This window comes from Peromyscus leucopus, chromosome 15, assembly GCF_004664715.2.
Source record: "Peromyscus leucopus breed LL Stock chromosome 15, UCI_PerLeu_2.1, whole genome shotgun sequence".
Lineage (NCBI taxonomy): Eukaryota > Metazoa > Chordata > Mammalia > Rodentia > Cricetidae > Peromyscus > Peromyscus leucopus.
Window position 1 is genome coordinate 2,868,128 of NC_051076.1, and position 24,573 is coordinate 2,892,700.

General features: G+C 38.0%; 1 protein-coding gene across 8 annotated transcripts in view; it reads left to right on the plus strand.

The window, feature by feature from the left end:
- Positions 1–24,573, plus strand: part of Cast (calpastatin) — a 101,336-nt gene that overhangs the window by 5,788 nt on the left and 70,975 nt on the right. For 4 of the 8 annotated variants that reach the window (XM_037211097.1, XM_028894009.2, XM_028894012.2 and 1 more), the window contains exons 2-3: positions 7,761–7,823; positions 20,318–20,389. In XM_037211097.1, coding sequence (XP_037066992.1) covers positions 7,761–7,823; positions 20,318–20,389 — 135 coding nt within the window. Of the gene's footprint in view, positions 1–7,760; positions 7,824–19,702; positions 19,722–20,317; positions 20,390–24,573 lie in introns of those variants that run through there. The other 4 variants (XM_028894014.2, XM_028894016.2, XM_028894015.2 and 1 more) reach the window with 2 other exon arrangements.

Here is a 24,573-nt window from a genome sequence, read left to right on the forward strand (position 1 = left end):
AAAAAGAACCAGACATTGGGCCAGGTACACTTTAACACTGAAAATATACTAGTTATTGGGATAGTACCATTCTCTATTAAATGAGGAGAAACTTAAAGGTTAAATTAAGATCACATAGCCTTCAGGTTTCTATTCTATCAGTTTATCACATCAGCTAAGAGATAGCAGTGATTCTGAGCATTTAAGTCTAGGGGAATTTAAGATAGGGAGTAGGCTACCCAGGCAACAGATAAGATTGGAAAGCCAGCAGAGAAAGGTAAATTAACCAGACTTTAGAAGTTAGGAAAAGCTACAATAGTCATAGGTAAGAGAGACTAAAGGAGCTTCAAGATCACCTTGTAGAAGCCTAAATGACAATTTTTTTGGCCTGCTGCAGACACTATATCCTGGATAGGCCCTGAAATCAGAGAGAAATTAAGGGCGGATGCACACATTCACATCACTCTAGGTCAGTGGTTCTCAACCTTCCTAATGCTGCTACCCTTTAATAAAGTTCCTCATGTTGTGGTGACTCCCCAACTATAAAATTATTTTCATTGTTACTTTATAACTGTATTTTTACTACTATTAGGAGTCATAATGTAAATACCTGTGTTTTCTGATTGTCTTAGGCGACCCCTGTGAAAGGGTCATTTGACTCCTATAAAGGTTGCATCCCACAAGTAAAGAACCACGGCTCTAGGTTCTCACCCAGACACTACTTACCTCTCATTGGCCAAACCCAGTTTGAGATTTTCCATTCTGACAAGTAGCCAGCCTAGATCTCTGGTGATACCAACCAAAGTGTGGTGGAAGGAATCCACCTCCAGGTCCATAGCCCAGGACTACCCCTGTTTTGAAGCAAATGCAGCTTTACATCTCAGTTCTTTGCTTGGCAAATAATCTCATTGTAATTAGCAGACCACATGCACGCATGGATCTCTAAGGGTTTGTTGGTGTTATTTATTTTATTTTTCTTTTGGAAAATACCAATTTGCACATGGCCCTTTAATTTTAGTCTTCCTACTTCATCTAGTTTAGTTACCTAAAAAGACCAAACATACTTCTCCAGGTATTTTCAGAGGTTTATGGAAATAAATGCATTTAAACAAGCACTGTTACTCATAGTCTTACTCTATGTCCAGAAAAAGAGAGAATATAATCTCCATCTGGTTAGAAAAGCAGTGTGTGCATTTAGGAAGTCTTCAGTGAGCAAGTGACAATCAAGTAGCAGTTTGTTTGCTTTACTGAGAGATAGGCTGTTGTGAAGATAGGAAGATCTAGTCCTTCCCTACAAAGGCTTGGAATTGGACCGGAAATGCCAGTGTAAAAATAGGACACTGAGCTTCATTGTTGAGCAATCAGTTTCCCCAGGTGATACCCAGCCTGCTTGACCCTGGGAAACTCCCCATGGTACCAGCTCAGTTGGTGTTCTGAAAAGCAGGAGTTCTTTTATGGTGTGTACAAGACTCCATTCAAAACCAATTGTCCCTCATCCTGGATGCATAGTAGAAACAGCAAAGGAATTTTAGAAAAATTTATCCACTCCCTAACCTACACAGACACAATCTAATATCCTACACTCTGGCACAACTGTCTTCCAAAGCTCCTTCAGTGCTTATAGCATACTGGGCAGGATGGAAGCCTTGCTAACCTAATTGGGTGATTTCTGTCCTCTGGAGGGTGCCGGGACAAACCTTCCTGGAGTTTGTGACAGGACTGACAGAGCTGAGCTGCATGTGCTGGGGAGATCCAGGGCTCCTTAAGTAAATCTTGTCCTTGCTTCACAATTTTGCTGTTGTGTCTCTGGACATGACTGTGTATATCTGAGTGACCTATCTCCATGCTGAAGTACAGTTTTCAAGTAACATTTTCGATCAACTTTGTTTAGACATCACACATTAACCATGTAGTTTACTCATTAAAGTACAAGATCAATATTTTAAAGCGTATTTTCAGATTGATGCAGCCATTCTTATAGGTTATTTCTATTTTCTCCTAAAAGAAACTTTATATTTCCTTTTTAATCCTTAGTTTCAGAAGCACACTAGCCTTAAGCACTTCTTATACTCCTGGAATTGCTGATTCTCTGTCTTCAGCTGTAGGCAGATGTTTGTTTGTATCCCACTTTGTGTGGCATGCACCCCTTGTTTGTGTGTGTACCTGTGTGTGTCTAGATAACACTAAGGAAGGTCCCCAGATGCTGCAAAGCAGAAGTCCCTAGCAGGGTAAGAGCTCCTGCTGCAATCCTTGTGACTCCTAACTTCCTCATAGGTTTATGACTTTGCTGTGGGGAACTATTTCAAGCATAAAATGTTATGTCTTAGAATGAGGACACAGGACAACTATCCTTGCCAAATATCTGCCAGTGTCTGGGGTAGAAAGAATTTGGAAAATTATTCCTTCTTGATGTAAGAGAGAAAAGCTCTTTAACTTCCACCCCTCCCAAACACACACCTGCCACTAAACTCCTGTAGCACTGGCCACCTCCATCTGTCTTAACCCTGCATGGTTTTCTGTCTTGTTCTTTTCTGGCTTTGGCTTTTCTTCTAGTCCACATTTATTAAGTGTTGATTAATTCTTTATAACAGATTGGTTTTAGAATCAGAATATGTTTTGCTCTGCTGTTTTGTTTTTATGTTAGAATGCTAGATTACCATAAAGACTTGATGTAAATCACAAAATCCTATCTAGATTGTACCTGATTCTATATGGCCCAGGCATTTACCAGATGGTAATCATTAAGTGTCTTGGCAAAGCAGAGCATCAACTCTCTTTATCCACAGATGAGGAAACACTGTGTGGTCCCTAGCGTCTTTATGGAGAGCAAAGGGGAACACATGCAGAATGCCTAGCACTGACACTAGTTTCTTTCCCCTCATGTAGAATCCACTAATAGTATAGTCCATTCTCTTTTGGAATCTGTTGCTCCTTCTCTGGCCCATGCTTCTCTTTCCTCTGTTGTCATCCTACCAGCCACATGTAGTTGTGGTAAACTAATTTTTCTTTGTTACCTTTTAGAAAGATTTACTGCAGGTTTCTTAGATAGATCAAATATCACCCCTACATATTTTATTCACCATCTGAATTGAGTGACTTGTGGTCAGTTATTCCCAGTGAATACTTGAATTTCAGTGAAAACATTTAACTGATTTGATGTTTAGAGGAATATATATACTGCTTATAGAATAAGTCCAAGAAGCTGTGAGGGCAATTATAAATGGGCATTTCCTATTTAGACTGCCCACTCCCCATCCTGGCAGCTGCTTCCAAATTACCACAGAGACTTAATATTTATAAATGCTTGGCCAATAATAGCTCAGGCTTGTTATTATCTAACTATTACACTTAAATTAATCCATATTTCTATTTTTGCTTTGTCACGTGGCTCATGGCTTGTTACCTCATTTTTTTTTTTTTTTTTTTTTTTTTTTTACACATCCTGCTTGCTGGGCAACTGGCTGGCATATCTCTGATTCTGCCCTTGTCCTTCCCATCATCCTTAGTTTGGCCAACTCACATATACTTCCTGTCTGGATACTGGCAAATTAGCATTTTTTAAAGCAGTTCGAGTGACAAATCTTTACAGTGTATGAGAGGATTATTCTACAGCAGGCAATGATTATAAAGTTTCTGTGTACTGAAAATTGAACATGATTAGGAAGTTCTTGTTAATGTTCTTAGCATAGTAATGGCATTGGATTTATACTGGGAACTGTGCTAAACTTAAGGAAATGCTCAGTGTTTGAAATGTTCAGTGTTAAATTTCAAGAGTTTTGCAGTTTACTTTCAAATAAAGGTATACATCATAATCCTGTGCACATGTTTGTGCAAATATAGCATAATACAGTCTACTGAGTGATTTTGTGTCATCTGAGAGGAGGGAACTTCATTAAGAAAATACCTCCATAGAATCCTGCTGTATCAAGCCTATAAGACATTTTCTTAGAGTGGTGCCATCTCTAGGCTGATGGTCCTAGGTTCTATAAGAAAGTAAGTTAATCAAGCCATGAGGAACAAACCAGTAAGCAGCACCCCCACCGTGACCTCTGCATTAGCTCTTGCCTCCATGTTGCTGCCCTATCCTGACTTCCTTTGATGATAAACAGTGATATGGAAGTGTAAGCTGAATAACCTTTTTCCTCCCCAAGTTGCTTTGTTCATGGTGTTTCATCACAGCAATAGTAACCCCAACTAAGACATACAGTAATAACATTAATTAGCTTCTGAATCTAAGTGGTGGAAATACAGGAAAACAGAATATTAGTCTTAAAACTTTTATGTATGGTTGAAAAACTTTAATAAAATGCTTGATTAAAGAATTAACTGAAAAAATTTTATTCAGGAAGCTGTAAAAAATGTTGGAGCTTGATCATAAGTGATTTTTATTTGTGTCAATTATTGTTAATAAAAACCTTTCTATTCTATTAAAAATGTAAATTTATTGATATTAAAAATACCAGTGCTTATAGTATATTTAAAGTTGAAATTGTAACTCAGCATTTTAAAACGCATATAACTCTCTGGAAATAATGTTTGGAATCTACAAACCTTGGAGAATTTTAGTGTCTCTATAGAAGAAGCTAAATGTCTGGGACTGTGGTAGAAATCATAAAGCACCCAAATGAAACCTTTTTTAGAATGTGTTTAAATCATCCATGTTGCTGTCCTCAGTGGGGAAATGGCTCTCAGCATGCTTGCTGGTGGCTAGTGACTATGGCTCACATTTGCCCCATGAACAAGAAGCAGAGTGAGGTCCTGTGGAGAGGGAAGATTTGTACTGGGAAGAGCAACTTAGACTGTCCCACTTGTAGAATGGAATGTCATACTGGCAACAAAACAAAACACTCAAAGCTGTGAACAACCAATGAAACCCTGGGTATTGTTACTTTACTGAAAAGGCTATATGGTTACAGATGAGTGAATGTGCTGTCCTGGTTCTGAAGTTACTGAATCTGTGAGGAGACAGATTGAGTGGTTTTGTAGATTTGACCCTATCGAATACTATCTTCAAACTGAATGGCTCTTTTAGAGATGTGAAAGAGTTCAGACAAAATAAATTTAAGTGAGTTTTTCTGAGCCATGATACAGTTCATGAATAGGGCAACTTTAAAACCTAAACATCGAGAGAGCTGGGTTTCAGCAGCAGGAGTGATGGATGCTTTCACAGGCTGAACACAGATAAAGAAATTACTGGATTTGCCTTATTTGGGTTTTGATCTCTTAGGAGGCCTCTAGCTAATCATCTAGCTGGCTGTTTGTAATCATCTGAGGTGGCTGGATTATTTTTATATAGTCCATTACAAATACAGCATCCAGCTCCTGTTTAAGGAGCTTATGCAAGAATATCCTACAGAGCTAACCTCAAACTGACGACTTCCTGATTTGAGGACATTAGTCTCTAGCCCTTAGTGTTGTTTCTGTGTTCACCAATTATAACTTGGTATATATATAGTTCTAGTGTACATGTGGCCTTGTGGAACTGCTTATTATTTACTTACCTGTTTGTTTATTGAGACCCAGTCTCAACATGTTGCCTAGGCTGGTTTCAAGTTTCTGGGATCAAGGGACCCCTCCACCTTAGGCTCCAGTGAGTCCACATTGTCACACTTGGGTTATGCACAGGCTCTTAGGTCCTGTTGTTTGTTTGCTTTATTTTGTTTTTGATTTTTTTCAAGATTCATCAATTACTCATTGCTGATAGCTCTCACTTTTAGATCTAGATAGCATATCCACATAGCAATAATAAACCCTGCAGGGAATTCTTTTCATCAAATTGTTTCAATATGGCTCATTTCAGTTATTCACTTATCTCTGCAAGTGCTTCTATAGGGGATAAAGTTTGCGGGAAGTATTCTTGACACGAGTGAGTTCTTATATCGTGGCCATTTCATTTTCCTTTTAATATATCTGTTGATATGGCTAAGGTTGCTATCACCCAATTTCATCTAGCATGGTAAAGTGGGAAACAACAGACTTGAAGTAAAAACTTGCCTTGTGACTGTTTCACATTTACTAGTTATGTGTCCCCAAAACACCAGATTTCTTAATATGCTTAATTTCTCATTCATAAAACCACACAGCTCATTTTTCAATATCATATAAGAAGGCACAAAATTAATTGTGGATAATACAAATAATTATTATTACTCTTCTTATAATTTCTGTCTACATATCCATGTTATGATTCTGTCATAGAAAGTACAATATTCCTTTTAAATTTGGGTTATTTTTTATTGTATTGTTTTAAGTGTATAAGTGTTTAGCTTGTATGTCTATGCATCATGTGCAAGCCTGGTGCCCATGGAGGACAGAAGAGGGCTTTGCCCTGGAACTGGAGTTACAGATGGTTGTAAGCTACCATGAGGATACTGGAATCCAAACCCAGGTACTCTGGAAGAGTAGCCTGTGCTCTTAACCATGGAGCCATCTCTAGCTCCTATAATTTGGTTTCAATAAGGATGATCAGGATTGAAAGCAAGAGAGAACTGTCATTTTTCTCACATTTGACTCCCTTGTCTTATTTTTTCCAGTATCTAGCACTTCTCACAGTATGAAAGAAATTAAATAATACTTTGTTTCCTCTTCCAAGGAACATGCAAATAGTTTTTTTCTTAAAAAGATAACCAATAGAGGAGAGTGAATATATTGACTTATTTTACCTTATTGTCAAAACAAATGAGTATTTGAACTTTTTGAAGCTCTATGTTCCTCATAAAAAATACTTATATCTATCTTTATTGTGTAGGAAAATAATGATTATTCTACTTATGGATGTAATTAAAATTTAAAAGCATAAATAGGAACATTTACATGCATGGTCTTTCCTTCACATTTTATCATTTCATGTTGGTAAATATTCAATGGAAGAACTCCGAGAGAATTCATGCCCTGGCCAGCAGGGTCCTCAACAGGGACCTAAAGGGAGGGCTGGCGAATGAGAGGGACAAGAGACACAAAGAATGAGAGCAAGACAGGACGTCTGATCAAGCTCCAAAATTTTATTTTTCTCTCAAGGCATATATAGGTAGGCAAAGGGGGTTGCGAGCAGGCAGGGACTTAATTATGGGGGTTTCAAGAAGGAAGGGACTTAATTATGGGCTGTTTGGCCAGCAGGAAATGTTGCTCTGAAGGTTATCTATCTACCCTTGTCTAACTGCCTAATTGCTTAACTACAGCTCATTCACCTGATATCTGAGAAAAGGTTCTGGTATCTGTGAGAAGAGGTTCTGGTGCTATGGAGACTTAAGCAAGGCCTAGATCTAAGAAAAGAGGAGAGAAACCCAAATATGGCAGCATGTGTGTCAAGGGTCGCTTAGGCTTATGGCTTCCGTCAAATTCAGAGCTGATGTGTGATCTAGAAGGTTGTTGTAGACCTTTGTCCTTATCATATACTATTTTCTTGTGCCCATGCTGAACTGTTGCTTAAGTATGGCTTTACACACAACATGGTCCTTAAAAGATCTCATCTCAACGATGAGCCAGACGTCTCCCCTACCAGCAATTTGTGCTTTACAAGTCCATGAGGTACTTTATAGGGGATTAAATGCCGAAGTGGCATTACCATCAGCTTTGCACATGGTTAATTATAGACTGATTTCCTGGCTCCTAAACGAATATCTGTATGATCCTTTGATTTTAAGAGGCTCCAGCTAATGGAGAATTCCCAATATTCTCTAGGGCAACATGAAAGGGGTGCTTATTTGTTTGTTGTTGTTTGTACAGATAACCTTTCTGAATTAAAGATGCAATTGTTTTATATTTTTAATTTTTATTTTTAGCATGTTAATGAAAAGAATACTGGATCATCTTCCAAATCAGGAGAAAAGAAAGGATCAGATGAGGTAATTTCTATAATATTATCATTCTCCTTGTTTTGCTTTGAAAATTATGAATTCTTTTTTGCAATATTAAATAATGATGTATTAAGGTATACTTATTTGTCAGCTGACATATTTATGGAGCTTTTTGTATGTATTTGTACTATGTTGCATATGTGTGTGTTTGTGCAATGATGTTTGTAACTGGATACTATGAGTGCACGTGTACCTGTGTGCATGGATTTGAAGGCCAGAGGTCAGTTGCCTTCAACTTTCAGAGTCTCTGTTACTTCTCTGCTGTGTACACAAGGTTAGTTGACCCAGAAGTTTCCAGGGATTCTCCTGTCTCTGCCTCTCATCTCCCTCTAGGAGCCCTGGGATTCACACTATGGATCCAGCTTTTCATGAGTTCTGGGGATTTGAACTCAGGTCATCATGCTTGCACAGCAAGTGCATTTGCCCACTGAGCCACGTTCCCAGCCTTTAAAAATTTAGCCTGAACTAAGATGTGATTAAAGAATATTAATGGGAAATCTTGACAATAAAATCTCCATAGTGACCATCAGAAAGCAACCTTTTTAGACAGTTTTAATTTAGAAACAGAGCTTCAATTTTGAATGTCTTCCTTCAAGAATTGGAAGTTTTCGTTTTGTTCGTGAGCATGGCAAATATAGAAGGAAGCCAAATGCAATGGCAGGAGGGACAGATGTTTTCATGAGAGTGAACCGTGAGAGGAGAGTAGTGATGGCCTAGATTAAGAGGTCATTCAGATTTGGAGACAAAAGGAAGAGAACTGTTTGTTCTGGCAGGAAGAATTCTATGAGCTCTGGGCTCTCACCAAATTCTGAGTGTTTCCCTTAGCCAAAGAAGATAAGCATGGAAATTGATACTTAATAACTAAGATGTTTCCAAAATAATATCTTTTCAAAGTCTCTAATGGTTTATTCGAATGTAGCAAATGATGAGATACTGTTCAAGAAGCAGTCTTAGGTTAGGTACTATTTTAGCTTTTGTATTCCTGGTTTTCTGGCTAATGCTTTTGTACTTAGCATTCATGGTCAGTTACCATGTCATTTCTTTCCAAAATTTCTGAAGAAGGGCCTCCTGAAACTGATTCTTCTCTCCAACATATATCATTTCTTTTCTCTACTCCTCCTCTGAAAAAAATGGTAGAATTAAGAACGTTTGAGCTGGTGTTCTGTCACAGGACAGTCATTGCTACTTGGAAGGCTGAGGCCAGGGGGCCTAAGTTCAAAGTCAGTCTGACTTACAAAATGAGGCCCCATTACAAAGCAAGCCAACACATGAGAAACAAAAGCCAAACAGTTTTGGGTTTTGGTAATCCATTTTCAGACCAGAATACTCCACTATATTATCCCCAGGAACATGAAATTACAGAAGAAAATCAGTGTGAAAACTACCTTTCCATGTGTAGAGGTAGGTCTTGATGACTTTTTTCTTCCCTTTTTATTTCCTCCATTTCCTTTAGAGGTATGAGACAAAGGCCCAAAGGAAGGCCTTGTGGGTGGGGGTAGTATAATAGGAACAGATTATGTTTAATGATAAATGACAACTACTGATATACTGTGTTTCAAAACTTTCTCCTTAAGTATTGCTTAAGTATCTCCTTTACTGTTTTGGACTGCATTCCTGTATAGTGGTCTGCAGATGCCTATAGCAGTTCTAATAGCATGAAGCATGTGAAGTGTCATTTATTATGTTGCATTTCAAATGGCAAAGCTTGAAGATGGAACTGAGTAAGAACCTATAAAAGTTTGTGTACACCATTTGTTATGAATTCATCAAATTTTTCTTAAATGTAGGAGAGTTCTAAAACCAAAAGTTGCATGGGCTGAGAAGTCTAAAATAGAACCAGAGTCCAGGGAAAACCAAAAACAAAAACATTTAACACGAGCATCTTTAAATACTTTGGAACAAAGAAGTCTCCCAAGACTTGCAATCAAATCTATTTAAAGTATTAGAGTGACAGAACTGACCACACTGGGGGAGTATGAGCCTTTTAGAAACTTAACGTTAGTGGGATCCTGGAAAATAAAATTTAAAGAAAACCTGAAAGGGCAAGATCTTTCAGAGACAAGTTTAAAATCTTCAAATTTAGTGATTGGTGTGTTTTGTAACTAAAGAGAGAACTCTCTAAGTAGCAATGAAGGGGAGAGCTAGTTCTCATGTTTGTCTTGCCTGAAGAGCCTGCCTAGCCTTGTCTTCCTCATTACTTACTTCTTCTAACATGTGTAAATCAATTATTGGATGATTCAAGCTTCTGATATTTTTCTTTTAATGAAGTCAGTCTTTTTATATCAGAGAATTAATATATAATTAGAAAAAATAATATCACCCACAGTCTCAATTCTCACTGATAATTTTGTGTGTATTTTTAGTTAATGTGATGTCATATTATATTTATAGTTATTAAATACATTAGGTTTTAGGAAATCTTTAAAAGTCATACATCTAAAATATAATCATTGGGAAAACTATTTGAAGGGCACAATACCATCTCTAGAATCTAAAACCCAGAAAGATGGCCACCTTTTACATCTTGTCTTTCTGCAGTACCATTAATGTTTTCATAGAGAACTGATTCCAAGGCCAATTGTGGCTAACAAACTCCGTGGATGCTCACATCCTGTCACATAAGGTGACATAAGATGTCACTTCTAAGTCCTTCCATATCCTATTACCTCTAGAATACTAAGAATGCCTAGTACAAGTGAATGTCATTGGAACAGTTGTTGTAGTATATTATTTATGGAAAAATAACAAGGGGAAGTCATACCTGTGTTGTATAGATCTGTAATTTTCCCTAAATATCCTTGATTTATGGTTGGTTGAATCCATAGACAAAGAAGACTGTGTGTTTAGTGAAATACCATTTTTTTATAAGCAAAGACAAGAAAAGAGCACGGGCTGGAAATGAGTAATAATATGAGGCAGATAAATATTTTCCAATAACAAAAAGGGTATAGAGTAGCACAATCATGTAATCTTAGCACTGGGTTGGAAAAGGTAGGAGAACTGACACAGATTTATATAGCAAGGTTCCTGGCCAGTCAGGGCTACATGGGAAGACCCTGTCTTGATAGTTTGAACAGTGTTTCGGCATGTAACTGATTTAGCCATCATTATAAATGAAGTCCTAGAACAGACTCCTAAACATTGTTTTATGGTTATAAGCCACTGTAAGAGTTCATTCTGAGTGTAGGTCATTCTTTATCATGTCCCTGTACCAAACTGGAGCTAAAGTGATATGCGAAGGTCAGTCCCATTTGTTTTCCTGGACAATAGTGCCCAATACCAAATCCATCTAAACTCAGGTTCTAAAATTCTTTGGATTCAGAACCCCCATTTTAGTTGATTTTGGGGATGTGTGTATATATGTGTGTGCACATGCATGTTCCTGTGTACACAGGAGTGCATGTATATGTACGTGCCTATGCACCTGTGCATACAAAGGCCAGAAGCTTTTTATGTCAGTCCTCAGAAGCTGTCCAGGTGTACCACCATACTTCAGGTTTTTAAGGAACTATGTCTCTAGCACCCGCACACCCACATATTTAGTTCTAAAGTTTTATGTGCAGAGTATTTTTTAGTGCAGAGTATTTTTAAGATGCTTTTTTCTTCCCTAGGAAGAAGCAGTTTTATGAATGTGCTTTCCTATCGGCTTCTCTGAACAAAGTCAATCAACAGAAAATTATTATGAACATTTGTTTGTATTTTCTTTCAAATTTTTTCTACCTCTTGCTGTGCAGGCCTCTTGTTCTACAGAGAAGATGACTGGTGCAGCTCAATTCTGATACATTAGTCTTAATTTTGTTTTCACAGTTTAAAAATTCCCAAATGTACCCATTTTGTGTTTTTTAAATGAATATTTTTCCTGGGATGTCTGTGACTTAAGTATCTCTTTATTGTTCCTACTTTTGCCCAAAACCCCAATTATACTGAGAACTGAACCCAGGATTTCCCACAGCCTAGGCAAGCACTCTACTACTGAGCTGTATATACACACCTATTTTTACTTGCTTATATTTCAGGCAAGCTGCCTCAGACTGCTGTAAACTTGCTATAGTGGGGCAGATGGTGAACATCCTGCTTCCACTTCCATTTACATAACACTGAGATTTGATGTGTTAATTGTTTGCCTCCTATAGACAGACTTTTCTTTTTGGGCCACCAGCTCACAAAAAATGACACGGAGACTTATTATTAACTATGAAAGCTCTGCCTTAGCTTAGGCTTGTTTCTAACTAGCTCTTATAACTTAAATTAACCCACATTTTTAAATCTACATTCTTCCATGTGCTCATTACCTCTGCCCATTATGCCCATCCTGCTTAGCACCTGGCTGGTGACTCTGCCTTTTTTCTTCCCCTAGCTCTCTCTCTGTCCATACCACCTACACCTCATGCTTAGCTATTAGCCATTTGGCTTTTCATTAGACCAATCACAGTGAGACCCCTTCACACAGTGTAAAGGAATATTCCACAACAGTATCCAGTTAATCCTCTTTCTCACTTTACTATTATGTAGCATTGTTAGTGATACTGAAACTTGTCCCCTGCATTTCTGTTTGTAAGTTATGCTCTTTGAGACTTAAAATATAGGTTTAAATGTTGTATTTTGTTTCTTTGTAACTCTCTTACCTCTCTTCACCTCCCCTTCAGTCTCTCTGAAGTTACTTTCTTTAGTCTGGCTATAGTGTCAATACACTATGTTTAACAGGAGGCATTTGTTTTTCCACATTTTCTTCTGGTGGTATTATGTTATAAGATACACAGTACTTTGGTCTTCAGGATAAAAATGCCTGACTTCCTTTCTCTTTAGTATATTTTAAGTTCCTTCTTTGTCTTTACTCGAATTTAAGTAGATAATTGTCTCTACTTGGAGATTGACAATGGCTATGAGTATACTATACTGTTTTTAATTCTGTTCCCTATGTGTTTGTTCTTAAATTGAGTTTTCTCAGTTATAAGCCTTTGGATAGGGAGCATTTAGGCCCTGCTAAAATTCCATTTTCTAGTGGGATTTTATTATGTATACATCAGGTATGAAATGAAATGTATGGAGGAACTTAATCCCTGTTATAGAAATCCATAGCTGGTCAAAATGTAGAGCAACTGATTGTGGGGTACCCAATCTCAACTGATACATCTACAATACAACTCTTACACCTGAGGCTCAGGGAATATCACAGAAGAGGGGCTACAGATATTGTGAGAGTCAGAGGACCAGAACGGGACATCTGCTTCAAGATAGTATATTCTATGTATGACAGGGAAGATTGCACCTATGAAATCTCAAAACTATGGTCTCCCAAACGAGATGCTGCACGATGACAGCACTAGTTGTTATGCTGTCCTGGTTAGTTTTATGTCAATATGACAGAAGCTATAATCATTTGGGAAGGGGGACCCTCCCTTCAGAAAATTCCTTTATAAGATTGGCGTAAAGGCAAGTCTGTTTGACTTCTTGATGAATGATTGATGTCTGAGGTCCCACTCCACCGTGAGTGGGACCAACCCTAGACAAGTGGACCTTCATTATGTAAGAAAGCAGGCTGAGCAAGCCATGAGGAGCAAGCTGTGTGCGGCATTCTTCCATTGTCTCTGTTTCAGTTCCTGTCTCGAGGTTCCTACCTTGAGTTCCAGTCCTGACTTCCCTCAGTGATACAGTATGAGCAGAGAGTTGTAAACTAAAATAAACCCTTTCCTTCCCAAGTTGCTTTTGGCCATGGTGTTTTAACACAGCAATAGAAAGTCTAACTAAGACATATGCCAATATATATGGGGGAAACCTCACAAGGTCCCACCTCAGATGATGAACTATGGACAATTAATACCTACTGAAAGAGAGAGAATTACTCTTCTCCAGGGATGAGCTGTTTGACAGATTATCCAATTCTAAGTGGTCAGTACTAAACAGGTATACACCCACACTAAGTGGACTCAGCAGGTTTTATATTTGTATGTATGTATACATGTGTGTGACTATATATGTTTGTATGTAAGTATGTATACATCTGTATGAATATATATCTATGTGTGTGTGTGTGTGTGTGTGTATGTGTTAATCAGGGTTCTCTAGCATAACAGAACTTATAGAATGAATGTCTCTATATACATATAGAAAGTAGATTTATTAGAATGATTTATAGGATGTAGTCCAGCTAATTCAACAATGGCTGGCTGTGAACAGAAAGTCCAAGAATCAAGAAGTTGCTCAGTCCACGAGGCTGGATGTATCAGCTTGTCTAGGTAGATGCTGGAATCTTGAAGAAGTAGGTTTAAATGTCAGTGAAGCAATGGACTTGCTAGTAGGGCTAGAGCAAGCAAGCAAAGCTTCCTTCTTCCATGTCCTTATATAACTTCCAGCAGAAAGTGTGGCCCAGATTAAAGGTATATCTTCCTGCCTCAAGATCTGGATTAAAAGAATGTGTCTTTCTGCCTCAGAGATCCAGATTAGAAATGGATCTACCTAATTCAAATTAAGTAAAATTCCCTTACAGGTGTGCCCTCCATTTTTGGATTATATTTAATTCCAGATGTAGTCAAGTTGACAACCAAGAATAGACATCACAGTGTGTATATATGCTTATTTATTTATGATGGGAGGCATGAGAGGAGAAGGGGAGGGGAAATTATATAAGTACAGTATTCATGCATAAAATTCTCAAAATTCTTTAAATTAATTAAAAAATAATTGTACCTCAAAATACAAAGACTGCACTCCATAGACTTTCATATTACTGTTGTCATCTTTTTGTAATTTGTTTCTATATCTCTTCATTCTTCTCTTTCTTCACTGTACTCTATCATACAAAGGAGTTGGAGTTCTATGGTGCAGGCAGAGCCCTCCCTCCTTGCTGAGTTAGAATATAGGGACAGCTTGGATAGCATTCTTCAGACTCCTTGGCAGCTCAGCTGCCTCTAGACCAGAAGATGAGACTGGACCACCTTGCATATTTCTACCTAGAGATGCTGAACAGGAACTAAGTAATAAACAAAACAAAGAAGAAAACCAAAACAACAACAACAAAAAAAAATAGAACAAAACCCTGCCAGAGGTGTTGCCAGAGTGTGTGTCATTGGAATATGAAACAGGGCACATTTTTCACTTAAAATTTCTACATAGCATTAGGAGTTATTCATTAGGCTTGCTCCTTACAACATTTATCAATACTTTCCCCAATCAGAATATCCCATTTACTGTGTTACAATTGCAATAGCACATATTCATACTCTTTTATAATAAAAGTAACTTGTACTTATTTGCAGAGCATTTACATGCTGTACAAAATTTTTGTGAATAATAATTAAAGTACTATAATTTCTGGTGCTGAGGAATCTGCCTGCCCTTTAAAAAGGTATCTTTTCTCTGGATAATGTTTCCAAATAATATGTTTTCATGTTGTAATACATGATTGTCATTTAATGGAGTGACTCTTAAGTATGGAACTGGTTTAACAAACACACCAAAAGCTACATATTTTAGCCAGAGCTTATAAATCATGTTCCACGAAGTCTAATATGCTATTAATTAAAATGCATGGGTTAAATGCAAATTAAAAAATAAAAGATGGAAATCTGAACAATGCTGTTTCATATTGTTTTTAGGGTGCATTGTAATGCTTAGAGGTATGAAACAAGAAATGGGTGACTTCAGAACAATAAAATTCAACAATAATCTAAGATAATTTCCATTGTTGACATAATTTGAAAGCCATTTCCCACTGTCTTCATACTATAAAACAGTTTATCTCTCCCCTCAGTTATTTTCACTAAGATTATTATCTGCTCCTCTGTTTACCCAGATATGAATCTGGGTAACTTGGGCAGTTTCAGTTACTATTTGTATGTTAGGAAGATAAGCATTTGTTTTACCTTTGAGGATATTCAGATGGTGTGTTACTCTCTCTCTCTCTCTCTCTCTCTCTCTCTCTCTCTCTCTCTCTCTCTCTCTCTCTCTCCTTTCTCCCTTCCTCCCTTTCTTCCTTATTGTAAAGATTTATTTATTTATTATGTATACAGTGTTCTGCCTGCATGTGTCCCTGAAGGCCAGAAGAGGGCACCAGATCTCAATACAGGTGGTTGTGGTTGCTGGGAATTGAACTCAGGACCTCTGGAAGATCAGTCAGTGCTCTTAACCTCTGAGCCATCTCTCCAGCCCTTGTTACAGTTTCTTAAGGTAGTTCAAGAAACAGGAATCCAAATCCATTCTAGCAGTTATTTGTGCATGCTAGCTTCCAAGTTAAACCTTTAAAAATTTCCACAGTCATTCAGACACAAAAGTTTGTGTACTCAAAGCTGTTACATGTAACATCATATTATCTTGTGTAAATCATTGTGAGCTAGAGTCGTCATCCCACCCCCTTGAAGACTCTAGACTGTTTTCTGTGTCTTAAGTAGAAAGGCAGGCCAGTGGCCTCATACACTCCTCTTCACTCTATGTGGACAAAGAAAAGAGAATTGCTGGGTTGGGGGAAGGTACATTCCTTGCATGAGGCAGATGGCATCGTTACTGGGTGTTTGGGGGATATAAACTTGAAGATCTGTATGGTGGTATTTTATTTGTACTGAAATGTGATTTTAATTGTATGTTAATAAATAAAGTTGCCCGGGGGTCAGAGCTATTAGAGCCATAGCAAAAGCTGGACGTTGGTGGTGCACGCCTTTAATCCCAGAACTTGGTAGGCGGAGCTAGGTAGATCTCTGTGTGTTCAAGGATACAGCCAGCATTGGAGACACACGCCTTTAATCTCAATACCATAGAAGACCTGGAGGGCTGTACAATGTCTAGTGCTCGTCTAGTGACTAGGCAGTCATGTGGTTGGTTTTTCAACCAATGAGAAGGCAGAACAGAAAGTCTATATAAAGACAAACAGACAGGAAGTAGCTCTTTTCCGGAGAGGTCTCTTGGCTCAACAGGCTAGCTACAGCAGGCGGGTAAGGCTCTTAGATCTGATCTATTGGCTTTCTTCTTTGCATTGGTTCTGTGTTTCTTATTTAATACAACAGTTGGTTACATCTACATTTGGCACCCAATGTGTTGGCAAGAGTTTACACCTAAAACCTGAGTAAAAAGATTCTAAAACAGAGCTAAAAACAGTTCCTAGTTGTCTCTTTCAAATTAGCGGCAGCCTGTGTGTTTGAGCTACTATGGCGGGTTCCTGGCGTGTGCGCTTGACCTGCAGTATGGCAGGAATGAGGCCTCTACAAGTGGCACATTAAGCTGCGTGGTGAATTTAGCCTTTGCTAGTACAAAATAAAAAAGGTTGCTTGGATAAAAGCATAGACCCAAGATAGCTCCCAGAGCTGGTGGTAAACATACCACTGCCATGTTGGGAAGCTGAAGTAGGCGGAGCCAGCAGCCACAGCGCCATTTCAGTCTTAGAATGCTGCAGTTTAAAGCAATAGGCTCAAGGTAAAATAAAAAATAAGCCACGTAAAGATGGCTACCACACAGAGAATCTGGATTTTGTTCTCTTTGATATTCGTAACTGAAGAAAAACATTTGATGCAAAAGCTGTTGAGTTATGACAAAATGTATATTTTAAAGGTACCTTGACTTCAAACTTTGGATGTAAGTATATGTTACTTTGGAAAGGAGGCTCTGCTTTTGTTTCCATAGAAAGTCAGAGGTTATGGATTTGTTCCAGATTAAGATACATCAGGTTTGACCAGCCAAGACCCCCTGAAAGGTCTCCAATGACACCATGACGCAGATGATCCAACATCCAGAACCATTTCAAAGCAACTGGCTCAGATGATACACCCTCACGGACTACTCCATAATCCTAAAATTTTCTTTGTGTCCCCATAAGATACAGCGCCCCCTCCAGCAGGAAGTAGTAAGAGAAGCTACGCCCAAATTTCCAAATATACCAAGCTGGCTTTGGAGATGTGTAAAAGTTAAAGCCTTCCTCTTTTAAAAAGGAAAGGAAAGAAAAGAAAAGAAAAGGAAAGGAAAAGGAAAGGAAAGGAAAGGAAAGAAAGGAAAAGAAAAGAAAAAAAAGAAAAGAAAAGGAAAGGAAAGGAAAGAAAGGAAAAGAAAAGAAAAAAAAGAAAAGAAAAGAAAAGGGGAAGTGCTGTGGGATGGTCTGTATGTCAAATTGCTCTGATTGGTCAATGAATAAAACACTGATTGGCCAGTGGCTAGGCAGGAAGTATAGGTGGGACTAACAGAGAGGAGAAAAGAGAGAACAGGAAGGCGGAAGGAGACACTGCCAGCCGCCATGACAAACAGCATGTGAAGATGCTGGTAAGCCATGAGCCACATAGCAAGATATAGATTTATGGAAATGGATTGATTTAACCTATAAGAACAGTTAGCAAGAAACCTGCCACGGCCATACAGTTTGTAAGCAATATAATTCTCTGTGTTTACTTGGTTGGGTCTGAGGGGCTGTGGGACTGGCAGGTGACAAAGATTTGTCCTGACTGTGGGCAAGGCAGGAAAACTCTAGCTACAGATCTGCTTGTTCCTTTATTTTATACTCTGCATGAATTAACTGCAATAGTGATTAACTCAAGTTACCAATAATACATCAGTGTTTTATTAAAGAAAAAATAGAAGAACTTCTTGGAGTCATTTAACCAAGAGTGGTCCAGGTTTGAATTTTCCTTTCCATGCTCTCTATGCCTTCCCTCTTCGCTCTGATGCATGAGTCTGAATCTGTGCCTGCCTAAAGGCTGTCTTGTGAATCTGTGTCTGTGTGGTCTTTCACTGTGTGTTTCTGTCCCTAACAAAGGGCTTTGCTCTGTCTTTATTGAACAGCACAGTAAGTATCCCATGGGAGAAGGAACAGGATACTTCACAGAAATCTTTAACAGCTTCATAAGGGACTAAGTCACTGGATCCAACTTACCCCAACTGTTCCTGACAACAGACAGTGCTACAAACATCATTGTTCATCAGCCAATGTCCATTAACGTGTTCAACCTCTATGGTGCATTTTAGGCAGTTGCTTTCTACCTCTGTATTTGCTGCCTTCAGCAATTGACACATATGCATTACTCTGCGTCAGGGCATGGAAGAGTACATAATTTAAGATTACAGCTATACCTTAGTTTGGATAATAAACGTTGATAACCTGGAAATCCAAGACAAGTAAAGTTGGTTGTAACATTGTCCTTTTAAAGGCAGAGTATACAATAGGATAGCAGTCTATAGTCTTAAGTGACTTCAAGGTGACCTCTGGTTGTGCGGTCCAGCAAAAGTTCCAGTCTCTCATAATGTAAGAAGTATTTTCATAATAGTGCATTGTCACAATATCCAACCCTTCTTTGGGATTTATTAAAATTGTTGGATTGTTAGGGTTATAGTTTTCATAACATTTGGAAATATTTTGGCCATATTTTTTAAGTACTTTGTTTCTACACCTTTCCTTGGAAGTTGGCAGTTACATGTAAGCTAGCAGCTTGGTTTCCCTCACTAACACCCACATGCTCCTTATAACTTTCTTCTGGCCCTTTTGCTCTCTGGGGTCTTTTGGGATGTTTTCTGTTGCCCGTCTCCAGGTCTTTTCTTCTGTGACATCTAATCAGTTCTTAACTGTACTTGCTTTAATTTTCATCACAGGCACTGTGCTTTTTGCTTATAAATACTTGGCTAATATCTTTATTATACTTTCCATGTCTTTCCCTAACACGTTTAAAACATTTGATTTCAGAATAATTATAGATTCACAGGAAGTTGTAAATATGGCATGTGTTGATTACTATATCCATATTTATTATATATTGATATTGATGATATATCCATAGTACAATATCAGTCCTAGGGAACTGGTATTTATCCATTATGTATACATTGTTCTGGCCCTGTTATTGTATGTGCAGGTCTGTATAGCCAGCACTTCAATCAAGATACTGGTGTAAGACACAAGACACCTACTCTTGAAACACTGTATGTAAAATAGCGCTGCATTTTATTTTGTCTGTATATGTCTTATCTTATAACTTTTTAAAACACTCCAGATATGTGTGAATAGTGTCTTGTTCATATGTATTTTTTCCTACCATATTTATCTCAGTTTTCTTCCATTTGTGGATGGCAGTGAGTATGTGTTTAGCACATCATAAGTACTCAACATTCCTAAGTATTGTGTATACTGTTTTCAGTTTCTTGATGTTATAGTAGTTCACATTTTAATTGAAAAGTTCTTGCTTTTATTTTTCTAAGACATTTTCTAAGTATAATTGTGTCTTTAAGATTTATTACTAAAATCACCCTCCATAGAGGTTGTGTCGCTTATTACACATGCTCTGTCGAACCATAAAAAAAGGACATAGCCACTACACAGGGGGTGACATTTTTGGAAAGGCTTTATGGTTCAATATGATATACTCTTCAGGCAAAATTATGAATGATTGTTTACTTTGTGTGTGTGTGTTTAGTGTATTAATCTGACTGTTGTTTAATAAAGTGTTTTTAGTGGTATGATAATTTGCACACTGTTAAGGTGTTCCCTCCCACTGAAATTAATAATTTCTGTTTCCAAGAAAAAAACAGCAATTTTGGGGAGCAGTCAGCCTTCCAAAAACCATGCTGGTGGAGCTGCTACAGCCACCAAGGTAGGTCATTTCTGAATTCAAGAAAGCCTTTGATCCTCTCTGCTCTACAAGGAAGGCATCAGTCAGTGGGGCCAAGAGGGAAAGTAACAAACACACATACACCCCAGGACCCCAGCCTTCAGTGTCATCCTTTCTTTAACAAGGCTGCATCTCCTAAAACTCCCTAAACCACAATTGGTAAGCTAGTGTTCAAGTACTAGAGCCTACAGGAGGCATTTGTCATCCAGACAGCCACATAGCTGCTTGCTTATTTGTTTTGACATCTGATTGGAAGGCATGACATATGAAAACTTATTGGGTATCATATTATTTCTATGTTGGGAGAGAGGATGTAGCTTCTTTAAGAATATTTTATTTATGTGTGTGTTAGGTCCTGTTTAAGCTTTTGTGCACCATACAAGTGCAGGTGCCCTCTGAGGCAAGAGGGTTGGAACCCCTGGAACTGGAATTACATGAGTGGGAAATGAACACAGGTCCTGTTCAAGAGCAATAAGAGCTTGTACCCACTGATCCATCTCTCCCATCCTGGATTTAGCCACTTGAAATGATTTGAATGATTTAAAATATATTAATTTATCACTGCCATGTAATGTGTTCAATAGGTATTATTATAATAAATATCTGTAGATAGTCTTGGGCTTTTGCATATAGTGTGAGTGAACTTTTGTTCTGTTCTCCTAATTATTTAAAAAGTGACTAAAATATCTCTCATAGTCATTCATCACACCAGGTTCTCTGCTAAGTGTTGTGTATAATTATGTTATAAAACCCTCTCAGAACCTTATATTATTTTTCCTCTACTCCTTAGGAAACAATAGCTCAGAGAATTTAGGTAACCTTGATGAGCTCCCCAAACAATAGAGTATTTTCTTGCAATATTAACACTTTTGAGCTTTGCAGCTTATAAAGGAATCACTGAAACATCACCTTTCAAGTCCACAAATAAGAGAAAAATTTTTGTTGGTCCTATTGCAACTCTGTGTGTGATCAGTTATATACAAGATTATCTGAAACCTTATGCTATTTCAGATTTCTCCACACAGTATTTCATTTAAGTACCTGTTCTTTAAAACTTATGATTACCCCATGAAATCTGTTAATTTTTACATTTATACCATTTGTTTCATGAGTGGTTGATATTTTATTGTGTTCAGAATCCTCAAGGTACTCAATCCAAGAGTCAGTGAAAAGATGTTGAGCCTGTAAAATTAGACTGGGACCATTACCACCCAAATTTAAGATCTCAAGTGTATCTATAGACCTTTTCAAATCTCTTTTCTACCAGCCAGTAAAAATGGCAAATAACATTGGAAGATAGTGACTCTTAAACACAGGGATGCTTTGCTGTTTTAGAGCTGCACTGTTTTCACCTTTGTTGCTGATACTGGGGACCCCACAACACTGCTGCTCACCAAAGAGGTACTGTTTCTTCGGTCTAACAGCCCGAAGTTTGGATTTACTCTTTGCCGTGTATTTCCTTAGTATAACTGAACTCAGCAGAAGATGAATGCAATCTCTGTTGTAATGGCTGCTGCAAAGGGGGAAATGAAATAAAATTATGAAGTACTGCACTAGGGCTGGACAGCTGCCAACTCCTGGGAAACCTGCTCACTGTGGTCAGTCCTCAGTATTTGTTGTTAAGGTGCTGGAGAAGATTTTTCAAGTCTTAATTTTTATGTAATTGGGACCTGTATTTAACTTATGTCTAAATTATGCCTTTAAAATATGATCTAATTCATTAGCAAACCCATGGTATTTAGTGAAGTCATTTGAAGGTTCCAGAATTATTGTTAACTGCAACTGTTGGATACTCAGTACTAGTGAGCAGAACACAACACCTAGTTTTTTTTTCTAGAATAGGTATGTGAGCTGAGAGGCCTTTTCCATCAGGTTTTTTTGTTTGTTTGTTTTTCACACAAGAAGCTACAAGCCCACCTTTCTGAGGTTAAGTGGTCAATAAACATGTTCTATCTTTAGAAACAGAGGGAAACTGGAGGCATTTTGACCACATCTTTTTTGTTTTAGTGTTTAAAGGTAAACTTGGAAGAATATAGATTTTACAGGGTTTAATTGTTCTCTCCAACCTCTCTCACAACCTTAATTCTTAGGTTTTAAGTTGTATTAGTTACCTTCTATTGCTGTGATCAGATATGATGACTAAGGAACTCAAAGAAGGAAGAATTCATTTGGACTTTCAGTGACAGAGGGAAAGAGTCCATCAGAGTGGAGAGAGATGGTAGCAAGCTGAGAGAACACATCTTCAACATCAGTCCCCAAGCAAATGAGTGGACTGGCTGCATGTGAAGCATGCAGCTTCCTCCGGCAAGGCTGTGCCTCCCAAACCTCTCTAAACAGCACCACCAACTGGCGACCAAGGATCCAAGCACAGTAGCCTAGGGACGACATTTATCATTCAAACTGCCACATAGGCATTCTCTTATTTCTTTTGATACCTTATTGAAAGGGCTACAACTCAGTAATAGAATCTCAGGCCTTGATGAAAAAAGCAGGGGTATTGGTGTGAGATAAGTGAAGACTTTTCCTGTGTAATTACCATAGTACATATAAGAAAGAAAATATCCCGAAACAGAGAAGTCATGACCAAATGGCAGATAGAGGAGGCTTTGAGGTTTAGTCCTAGTTTGCTTGATTATGAACACATTCAACATGACAGTTAAAATAACTAATGACTGTATAATTATTGATTTTATTGGTATTCAGAAATAAATACATATTGGATTTTATGCTAGTGATGTGTTTATAGAATGTTCCTGCCTACTCCAAAACAGAATTTGTCCTAACAAAGTGAGTGATTATCTCTGTAAGCAATATCCTATCTGCCATGTAATTATAGGCTTAAAAGATCCAAAACTCTTATGTAATTTAGATAGATCTAACTCAAAATAGTTCCTGCAAAATGTTGAACACTAAAAATTCAGTTTTTAATAAATTGATAATGAGCACTAATGAAATTGTAGACATTATATAGACTCTGATTAGAGTCAATATGACAATAATTGTGATGTATAATTTGTCATCCAGTTTTATTGCTGGAAGTTTTCTGACAACTATTTGGACCATCAAAATGGCTTCTATAGAATATCTCAGTAGAAGAATGTGCTACTAAGATATAATAGTCAAAGTTATTTCTGATTAGAATCCACCCTGTCTAGTTTAGGATAGAAAAGAATTTCTTCAGGGACAGTAAGCAGCTCATAGGCAACTCACAGGAATCCAGCAGAAGGAGACTCAGGCTTTGTTGCCTGGAGTATTGTATAACAGCACATGGAGCTTCTCTGCCTAAATCCTGCTACAACCACAGCTCAGCATTTACCTCAGTTAGGGCTGATACCAGAAACTGTTGCTGTCAAAACCTTCCTGTAGAACTGCTGTCCTTATGGTTAGAAGCCTCCTCATGCTGCTTATTTCCAAGTTCATCTTAACAGCAACAAAAGATTTATTTTTATTTATGTGATGTGTATGTCTATGTGTGGGTATGTGCCATGTGAGTAGGTGCCCTCAGAAGCCAGAAGAAGGTGTTGGATCCCCTGGGCCTGCTGTTTTAGACAATGGTAAATTGCCCTGTGTGTGTACTAGGAACTGAACTCAGGTGTCCTGGAAGAGCAGCAAGCACTCTTAACCCCAGCCTTCTCTGAATTCTCTGAGTATAACATATTTGACCGGTCAATGTAACAAAACATGACTCTATCTTTCTACAAAAGATATATAATTTTTCTACATTCTAGTTTTGGGAGACACACTGTTGAAATGGAAAATTGGCAGTATGCTAAAGATTATTGAATATACCATCAGCTGTCAAGTGGCAAGTATCCACTAAAGATTGAGAGGCAGGAGAACTCTCTAATTGAACAGAGAGTTTGGTTTAGGTCACTGATGGTTTGTTCTTCAGCAGCAACTTGTCTGTAAACAGAAGAAGCTGCAAGCAATGTTTTCCTCAATCTGAAAGGGAGGAGATCAACAAAAGGAAAGCAGCCATTGGGGAAATGCTTTGTGCATGGGTTATGTTCTCTTAACTTTGGTACCACAGTTCCTGTTTTTCTTCTCCATAATCTGTGCCAGGAACTGGATTAATTCTGATGTTCAGAGTTAGAATCCCCTGGGTATCATGTGGTTTGTCAGATGACTCAGGTAGATAGGAAACATTTTTATTTTAATAATTATAC